The sequence below is a fragment of the Penaeus vannamei genome, chromosome 25 (genome assembly GCF_042767895.1).
Source record: "Penaeus vannamei isolate JL-2024 chromosome 25, ASM4276789v1, whole genome shotgun sequence".
Lineage (NCBI taxonomy): Eukaryota > Metazoa > Arthropoda > Malacostraca > Decapoda > Penaeidae > Penaeus > Penaeus vannamei.
Genome location: NC_091573.1, coordinates 35,197,814 through 35,207,813, shown reverse-complemented (window position 1 = coordinate 35,207,813; position 10,000 = coordinate 35,197,814). Strand labels below are relative to the sequence as shown.

Here is a 10,000-nt window from a genome sequence, read left to right as displayed (position 1 = left end):
CTCTCTCTCTCTCTCTCTCTCTCTCTCTCTCTCTCTCTCTCTCTCTCTCTCTCTCTCTCTCTCTCTATCTATCTCTCTCTCTCTCTCTCTCTGTTCTCTCTCTCTCTCTCTCTTTCTCTCTATCTCTCTTTCTCTCTCTCTCTCTCTCTCTCCCTCTCTCTCTCTGTATGTATATGTATATTTTCTCCTTCCTCTCACTCTCTCTCTCGCCTCTATCCTTCTCTCTCTCCATCCATCCCCATTCTCCACCTGCCTGTGACCGTATCCGCCCATCTGCGCGCAGATCGTGCGTGTGTGCGGCAAAGACAGTTTTCATCGGAATACTTCTTTGTGGCAACCGTCTACCGCCTCCAGCAACAGATGGCGCTGAGAGGATACACTATCTTTAAGTGAGACATGGAGAGACAGAGGAGGCCTGAGAGGTAAGGGAAAGGGGACAGTAGAGGAAAAGAAGGGGGAGAAAGGAAGAGAAGAAGGGGAAGGAAGAGAAGAAGGGGAAGGAAGAGAAGAAGGGGAAGGAAGAGAAGAAGGGGAAGGAAGAGAAGAAGGGGAAGGAAGAGAAGAAGGGGAAGGAAGAGAAGAAGGGGAAGGAAGAGAAGAAGGGGAGAAAGGAAGAGGAGAAGGGGAGAAAGGAAGAGAAGAAGGGGAAGGACGAGAAGAAGGGGAAGGAAGAGAAGAAGTGGAAGGAAGAGAAGAAGGGGAAGGAAGAGAAGAAGGGGAAATAAAAGAGGGAGGGGAGGTGGGAATGCGGGAGGAGCTGGAATAAGAGATGGGAAGAGTTGAGGGAAAGAAAGCAAGGGATTCTTCTTTGTATTGTGTATGAAAGGAAAAACGATAAGGAATGAATAGACGCACAGTATACATAATAAATAATAAATAAATAATAAATAGACGTAAAGAGAAAGGTACAAATGTAGTTTAAATCGAATTGCATCTTATAAACAGAGAATCAGATTCCATGAAGAATGTCTGTCTTTGTTTCTTCCTTATTTGGCTTCATTCGATATCGCATTGTGACGAAAACCTTATACTTGATACAGAGACACCAAAATCCACATAAATATATTTATTTATATTTTTACATTTATACTATATGTACAATAAGCCTCGTCACTTCTTCTTCGACGCTATAAAGGTTTATAGCACGAGAATAAAGTGATTGAATCCCCTTCATCTGGTTCCAAGGGGATTCGAGCGTTCTTGTAGTTGTTGCTCAGTGGGATTTTATATAAAGTCTGGGTATATAAATCTGATCTGAGGGTGAGGATGGTTATACAATCATGGCAAAGTGATATACAATTATGGTACACATCTATGTCGTGGAATATAAAAAAATAATAATAAAACAGAAAGACGAGTATGGTACAAGTACATCTTTGTTCAAAGATTAAAAGAGGTTGGGTGTTTATTTGTACAGAGCTCAGATCATCGTACCCCTGGCAGCCACACGTCACGAATATCTTTCAGAATCGAAGCAAACTATCGTTTTACACTAAAAAAAACAGCTTCGTTTGCTTGTAAAGGTGTAAATTGTATATCCTGTCTGTGTCTTTTACTCATTGTGATTAGATCTTGTTTTTTTTTTAGGTTTTAAGAACGCTCAATACAAAAAAAAATAGCTTTAAGTGAAAATCCAGAGTGACTTTAAATTTCATTTGAAAAGATGTAGTTATATGAAATCACTTTATGGATTTGGGTAATATGCCATTTCATCTAACAGATAGTTAATAATCCGTCGAATACAGAACGTCGTTGTACGTGAGTTGTATTATGTATGTTCTTTGTGCCTCATAAAGAACAGACTTACTATCCGCCATTTAGTTGTGAACTAATAACCGAGTTTCTACTGATGACTAAAAAATACAAAGTTGTGAGCGAATTGTTGTGTTCAGTGTCAGCCAAGTTCTCGTTCTCTACACGAAGTCATTTAACTCAGTGTCTCGGAGCGTCATCTTGGCACCAGCATGCTATCGTAGTGCCACGCCGGGTAGTGCCACCCGAGCGACGACAGCGAGAGCCTCCAAGTCCCGGCCCATGGGGAGGCGTGGGCGGCGTGGGCGTTGAGGGTCTCAGTTCCCGCTGAGGTAGGCCGAGTACAGCTTTCTCGTCTTCTCCTGAACCCACGGGCGTTCTAGCGACTGCGAACGAGGCACGCCCACGCCCACGCGCACCGAGGTCCTCACTTCGTCCCGCTTCCGTCGGCACCATCTGCAAGTCATCTCTTATAGATACGTGGAAAAGTGATGATGTGGAAGAGACATAACTTAAATCATGAAAAAATAAACAAATTAATATTTGTTATTGCATTACACGTGTTAATTACGTCTATATCATTAAATCAATACAGCATAAAACAAGACCTGACCAAATCATCAAAAACAGAACAAAAACATTTCACAGAATGATCATGAAAAAAACACGTCATCGTTTTTTCCCGAATCATTCTAGAATCTCTCGACCGACAAAGAACTTCCATGAGGAGGCCGCGGCGCCCCCCCCCCCCCGGACTTCTCCCCACCCCACCCCCACCCCTCCCACCCCCACCCCACCCCACGACTCACTCCTTGTAGGCGACCTCGCACTCGGCCTTCGTCCTAGCGTAGCGGCTCTGGTCCTCGAGCCGCCGCCGCTCGCCGCGCATCTTCTTCTCGAGTCTGAGCTGCTCCCGCTTGCGCGACAGCCACGCCTGGAACGCCTCCTCCGCCCGCGCCCGCCGGTCCGCCACCTCCGCGCTGCTCCGCCCACCGCCCGCCCTCGTGCTCTGCCTGGGGGAGGGGGAGGGTGTCAGACGGGCTTGCTAGAGGGGGGGGAGGGGGGCTGGGGGAAGACTGGATAGGGGGGGGGTCAGACGGGCTTGCCAGAGGGGGGGGAAGGAGTCAGACGGGCTTGCTAGAGGGGGGGAGGGGGTCAGACGGGCTTGCTAGAGGGGGGGAGGGGGTCAGACGGGCTTGCCAGAGGGGGTTAGAGGGGGGGAGGGGGTCAGACGGGCTTGCTAGAGGGGGGTAGAGGGGGGGAGGGGGTCAGACGGGCTTGCTAGAGGGGGGTAGAGGGGGGCTGGGGGAAGACTGGATAGGGGGTGTCAGACGGGCTTGCTAGAGGGGGGTAGAGGGGGGGGAGGGGGTCAGACGGGCTTGCTAGAGGGGGGGGGAGGGGGTCAGACGGGCTTGCCGGAGGGGGGCAGAGGGGGGGGAGGGGGTCAGATGGGCTTGTTAGAGCGGGTAGAAGAATGGGAGGGGGTCAGACGGGCTTGCTAGAGGGGGGGTAGAGGGGGGGAGGGGGTCAGACGGGCTTGCTAGAGGGGGTAGAGGGGGGGGAGGGGGTCAGACGGGCTTGCTAGAGGGGGGTAGAGGGGGGACTGGGGGAGGACTGGATAGGGATAGGGTAAGGGGAAGGGGGAGGGTAGATGAGTGTGGCGGGCGGGGATGGGGAAGGGGTTGGGGTGGCGAAGGAGGAGGAAGGGAGGAGAGGGAGGAGAGTGGGACGGAGATGAGGGAAGAGATTTTGGGATGAGGGACAGGAGAGAGGGATGAAGGAATGGGATTGGAATAAGGAGAGAGGGATGGAGGAATGGGAGTGGAATAAGGAGAGGGGGATAAAAGAAAGGGAGTGGAATAAGGAAAGGAAGTGGGAGAAGGGATAGTGAAAGTGGGGGGCAAGGGACGGATCAGGTATTAGGGACACGGGACAGGGATGAGGGGAGCAGAGGCGAGACGCGAAAGAATCAGCAATAAAGTATGAGACAGAAGGAAAAAAAACAGAATCAAGAGACGAGAAACGGTAAACAAGAAACAAACAAAAAAAGACAGAATAAGAAAAATGACCGAAGAGAAGTGGAGAGGGATCACTTACAACACTTACAATACTTACAATACTTACATCGCCATCCTTTAAAAACAATTGCACACTTTATTTAACCCGTAAAAGACATAGATTTCCCCCTCTCCCCTCCCCCCCCACCCCCTGCCTAATCTCACATGAAAACCCTTTAAAAAAAATAATTTATCACTATGCATTTGCCTGTCTATGTATATCTGCCAATATCTATATTTATATTCCGTTGTATAACATTTATCTTTATTTCACTTTATCCTATCTTTTACTTTAATAACATTGCACCGTTGCATAGTGATTTTCAACAAAAAATAGATTACAAAGATAAGGGACTGATGTAAACTGATAATAATATTAATCATATTAATGAAGATGATGGTAATGACGATGATGATGTTGAGGGTGATAAAAATAATGATAATGAGCATAATGATAACAATGATAGTTACTAATAACAATATTCTTAATTATCTGTTTTGATAGTAATGATAAGAATAATTTTAATAGTAATAATAATAATAATGATAATAATAATGATAATGATAATAATAAAAATGATAATGATAATAATAATAATGATAATAGTAATAATGATAACTAATAATGATAATGATAATAATGATAAAAATTATAATAGTGATGATGATGATGACAACGACGACGACGATGAAGACTATGATGATGATAATGATGATGACGATAACAATAATGATAATATTGATAATGATAATAATAACAAAAATAACGATAATGATAATAATAACAATAATAATGTTCATCATCATGATAATAATCTGAATAATGATAATGATAATAATGATAATGATAATAATAATGGTGAGGATTAATGCCAATTATTAAGATTAATTAATGATGATGCCGACAATAGTAGCAACAGCAGCAGTAGTAGTAGTTGTAGTAATGATTAATATTATCATTATTGTTATGATTGACATAAAAAGATAGTGGTGGTAGTAGTTATACTAGTGGTAATAATGAAAAAATCAATAGTAATGATAATGATAATGATAACCATAATCATAATGATTACAATAATAATAATCATAATGATAAGAATGATAATAATGATAATAATAAAAGCAATAAAAATAATCATAATGAGAATAATAAGATTTATGATGATAATGGTGATGATGATACCAATGATAATAATGATAATAATAACAATAATAATGATAATAATGATAATGATAATAATAATGATATTGATAATAATGATGATGATAGCAATAATGATGATCATAATGATAATAATGACTAATGGTAATGGTAATGATAATAATAGTAATTATAATCATGAGAATATAATGATAGTAATAATGATAAAAGCAATAATGATAACGATAATAGTAATGATAGTATCAATAATAACAACAACAATAACAAAAACAACAATAATAACCAGAAGCAGATACAATAAAAATATTCACAGTTAAAGAATTTAGAAAAAAAAAATCTTGGACTTGGATTAATTAGGAACACCACCAAAATTTAATGGAATCTAAGGTAATTTTTTCGGAAAAATCTATTCATATTTTTTTCATTTATCGAAAGATAATGATAATAACAATAATAGTAATAATGATGATAATGATGATAATAAATATCATAATGGTAGTATAACAAAGATATCATAATGATAATGGTAATAATGATATTGATCATAAGGATGATGATGACATTGATGATGATGATAATGATGATAACAATAAAGATGATAATGATAATGATAATTATCATAATCATGATGACAATCATAATAATGATAACAATCTTGTTAATGGTAATGATAATAATAGAAAGCTGATAATAATCATAATAAGAATGACAATGATAATGAAATGGCAATAACAATAACAATGATAATGGTCATTATAAGGGTAATAGTAATCATGTAATAATGATTATCACAATATTAGAAATAATGATAATGATATTGTTAATGTTAATGATAATAGTTTAATGATAGTGATGATAACAATAACAAAAATAATAATAGAAATAGTAATAATAGTAACGGTAATAATGGTCATGTTAATGATAGCAATTATAATGTAATAATAATAGTCATAATAGTAATCATAATGATAATACTAGTAATGAAAATAAGATCATAATTACTATTATATTTTTATTATCATGATGAATAATATATCCTTATCATTATTTTTATCACTATCATCAGTATCATTGCAACCATTGCCATTTTTATTATCATCAATATTATCATTATCATCATTATTATCATTATCATCACTATTTTTTTTTATTATCTTTAATGTTATTAACATTCTCACTATTGTCATCAGTATGATTATATAACATATATCATTATTGTTTTCAATTTCATTACCATTGCCATAATAATAATGATAATAAACATCTTCATTATCAATGTTGTTACTAGCAATGTTATCATTACTAACTTTATCATCACTAGCATCATTTTCATGATTATCATCATTATTATGTTCACTATCATCATTATCATTTAATCTATTATCATCTTTACTATCATTATTATCATTATCATTGATTTAATCATTATCATTATTACTGTCGATTAGCATTATTATGATCATTATCATTATCAGTATTGTCATAATCGATATAATTATCATCATCATCATCATCAGTATAGCCGCTGTCATTAATGATTATGCTAAATATCACTACTGATGTTGATTAGTAATAATGCTATTAGAAATAAATGAAGAAGTATCCCTCTCCAAATCCTTCGGAAGAGCTCCATTTTCTATAACAACACACAATAGAGAATGGGTCAGAGTATCACGCCATGCATAACAAAACCTCTGCTTTCATGTTACTTTTTGGCAAGAGCAGCTTGCTTGTTCTTCTGCTGGAGCCACGCCTTAAATACAGCCTCGTTCTGCCTCTTTCGGTCTTCGGTCTCCTCCGCTGCAGCCGCCCTGGGGGACCAAAGGTATTCTTTAGGTGGTGATTTTCGAGTAGAATGAGAAAGGGAAGGGATACCATGTGTGTGTGTGTTTGTCTGTTTGTTTCACGACTTCATATTGCAGCATTAAAAAATCCTTAATCCTTGCGTAATCATAAAAATGTGTGCATCGCCCTCGCTCCTCCTGGCTTCCTTCACCCACCGATGGAGATCCGAGGCGCTGGCAGCCTTCCTGACCCGGTGCTGCGGCGCTGTCCTCATGGCAGGAGGCGTCTGCCCAGAGCGCGGGACTGCCGCTGGCGACGGGGTGATGGGCGTGAGGGAGAGGCCCTGGTGGGCGTTGGTGGGCACCTTGACGGGGCTGCTGCTGACGCCTCTCTTGGCTCGTCCTGTTGCGGGGCTTTTGTGCTGGGTGGGGCGAACGGGCCCGCCCATGGGGGTGCGTGTGCGTCCCCGGGAGGACGTGGAGGAGGAGGTGGAAGAGGACGAGGAAGATGAATTGGCCGCCGACGAAGGAGGAGATGAAGAGGAAGAAGAGGCCGAAGAAGAAGGCGAGTGCGACGAGAAGGTAGAAGAAGGAAAGAGCGAGCCGTGGCCGGAGCGAGACGCGGGTCGGGAGGAGCTCTTGTACTTGCCACCTTCCGCCGGCCTGATGGAGCCCAGCTTATCGGAGGAGAGCAGCGCCGGCTTGATGGCGGGCGGGCACGCCGAGCTCCTCTTGAGCTTGGTTCGGCCGGCAGGTGTCTTCGCCGCGTCGGAGGGCGACTGACTCTCGGCGCGCTTCCTGCCCCGCTCGGTGGACGACGGCGCCGAGGACTTTCTGGAGGCCCCTTGGTCCTTCCTGCTCTTGTGCCCTTGCTTCTGGAGGCTCTTGCTCTCCTGAGCTTCCTTCCTGCCGGGGCTGTCGTCCGTCGTCGGTTTCGCCTGGGGTCTGACTGCGACCTCCTTCGGCTTCTCGGGTTTCTCCTTCGACTGACGCGGCGAGGCGGGCGTCTGCACAGCGACCCGCGGTGAGGAGGCTTTGACGTCATCCTCCGTGTCTTTCGAACAAGACGTCTCATCCTGGATGTCTTCGAAGTCGTCCTCATACTCATAACAGGCGAAATCGGCTCCGCTCTTGGCCGGCAATTGTTCGTTTTGTTCGAGGTTTTCTTTGGATCCTCTCCTTTCGAAGAGGCTTTCGGGTTCTCCTTCTATTGCTTCATCAACTTCTTGGAAATCCTCGTTAACACCATCGCCTAAACTACTGAAACCCTTTTCTACATGTATTCTATCACTAATCTCTACTAACGACATAGAACCGCTCCTCACTTCAGCCACTTCATGATTAACAGAGTCACCCCTTAAAGAACTTTGCTCTGACAAGGATTCGTTTTCTTTCATGAAGGTTTCCAGGTCAGCCAGTCCGGAATCGTCCACTTTTAAAAGCGTTTTCTCACAGGGAATCTGCGCGTTCGAAGTGATTTGCTCCGAAGAGACTTTACTCCTCGATTGATTCGCTGGCGTGTCATCGTGATTATTGCCTAAGTTGAGTTTTGGTACATCTCTTTTTCTCGCGTCATTCTGCTGTTTTTCTCCACCGATTAAAAAAGAGTTGGTGTCACCGGGGTCAAAATTGCTGTTGTAACTTTTAATGATATCGTTCCCGTTGACCAGACCGTTTCTAACACTTTTATAATCACAGTTATCTTGCACAAAGTCACTAGTGAAGTCAACCAAATTCACGTTCCCTCCGAGGACCTCCTTGGCCTCTGACGTCAGAGAGGTCAAGCCGTCGTCCTCCTCCTCGGCATCATACAGGATGTCCGAGGAATCCCCGTACCCGTCGTCAGAATCTGGAGACAAAAAATGCTTTGATTAAATATATTTTTATGATTTAGATGACTCATTCCACTTAGCTTTATAGTTTGTGATTTTTATTCCTCCATAGTGACCATAGAGTATTAAATCCAAGTATATGAAGCATTATCCAATTATTCTAATCTTATTACAATGTCTTGTTCAGATTATACGTGCAGGGAAATTATATTAAGAAAGTCACTCCAGAAAACTACAACAGAAAACGAATTCTAAACCACGAGAGAAAACCAAATTTTTAGGGGTGACTTACCTGACGGGTAATACTCTCGCGGAGACTGGTAATCCGCGATAACATCCCTGAATCGAATAGTTATCGCACGATCGCATTCGGCAGGAGTCGGATCCTCTAAAAGCGCGCGATTGACCTCCTTCAACCTCTCCGTCATGTCATATGGAGCAATGTCCACATCTGGAATAGTTCGTGGACTTAGAATCGCCAAAGAATCTGTGTGCGTGTGTGTGTGTGTGTGTGTGTGTGTGTGTGTGTGTGTGTGTGTGTGTGTGTGTGTGTGTGTGTGTGTGTGTGTGTGTGTGTGTGTGTGTGTGTGTGTGTGTGTGTGTATGTGTGTGTGTGTGTGTGTGTGTGTGCTTACATTTAGTATAGACGATCTCTCATTTGATGCTTCAGAGATATTTGGAACACACAATTAGCTTTTAGGTTATTAAAGTGTGGAAGTTCGCATGCTTATACGTTTCCATCAAGATATTATCTAAGTTAAATATAGTGTGTGTTAATATTAACAATATTTTGAACAATAATGCATTTCAACCAATTAGAATAGAAATAATTAACCACAAATTTCTTAGTCTTCCTCGTAGCCACTTAGACCTTGCACTTTTTAGTTCCTATACAGATAAAAAAATATATATAAAAAACATTTAATAATATGAGCTGTGGCAGAAAAGATTGTAAGAGATTGTGTAAGTCGAGTGTTTTCGAGGAGACACAGCCAGTAGATGATGTAGAGGTTGATAGACAGACCGGTGTGTGGGTGTAGTGTTGAGTGTGTGTGTGTGTGAATGTGTGTGTGTGTGTGTAGTGTGTTTCTCTGCGTGCGTGTGTGTGTGTGTGTGTGTGTGTGTGTGCGTGTGTGTGTGTGTGTTTCTGTGTGTGTGTGTGTGTGTGTGTGTGTGTGTGTGTGTGTTTCTGTGTGTGCATGTATGTGTGTGTGTTTCTGTGTGCGTGTGTATATTTCTCTGCGTGCGTGTGAGTGTGTTTCTGTGTGTATGTGTGTAAGAGAGAAACATATGAATTAAAACTACTCCTACGCTCTACATTCACACAGAGCTCACACCCCACAGCCCCCACACTCCGCGACCCAGCCCCGCCCTCGCGACCGCCCGCCCATACTCACAATAGGAGTCGTCGTC

At 42.2% G+C, this 10,000-nt stretch overlaps 1 protein-coding gene across 1 annotated transcript in view; it reads right to left on the bottom strand.

Moving 5' to 3' along the window:
* Positions 1–1,054: 1,054 nt before the first annotated feature.
* Positions 1,055–10,000, bottom strand: part of LOC138866487 (coiled-coil domain-containing protein 181-like) — a 40,390-nt gene continuing 31,444 nt past the window's right edge. Inside the window, exons 2-7 of the mRNA XM_070139546.1 lie at positions 9,985–10,000; positions 8,880–9,038; positions 6,972–8,604; positions 6,681–6,782; positions 2,562–2,765; positions 1,055–2,208 (exon numbers count right to left, since the gene is read on the bottom strand). The exon at positions 9,985–10,000 is cut by the window's right edge and continues 154 nt beyond it. Of these exons, the coding sequence (XP_069995647.1) occupies positions 2,070–2,208; positions 2,562–2,765; positions 6,681–6,782; positions 6,972–8,604; positions 8,880–9,038; positions 9,985–10,000 (2,253 nt within the window). The 3' untranslated portion in view covers positions 1,055–2,069. The remainder of the gene's footprint in view (positions 2,209–2,561; positions 2,766–6,680; positions 6,783–6,971; positions 8,605–8,879; positions 9,039–9,984) is intronic.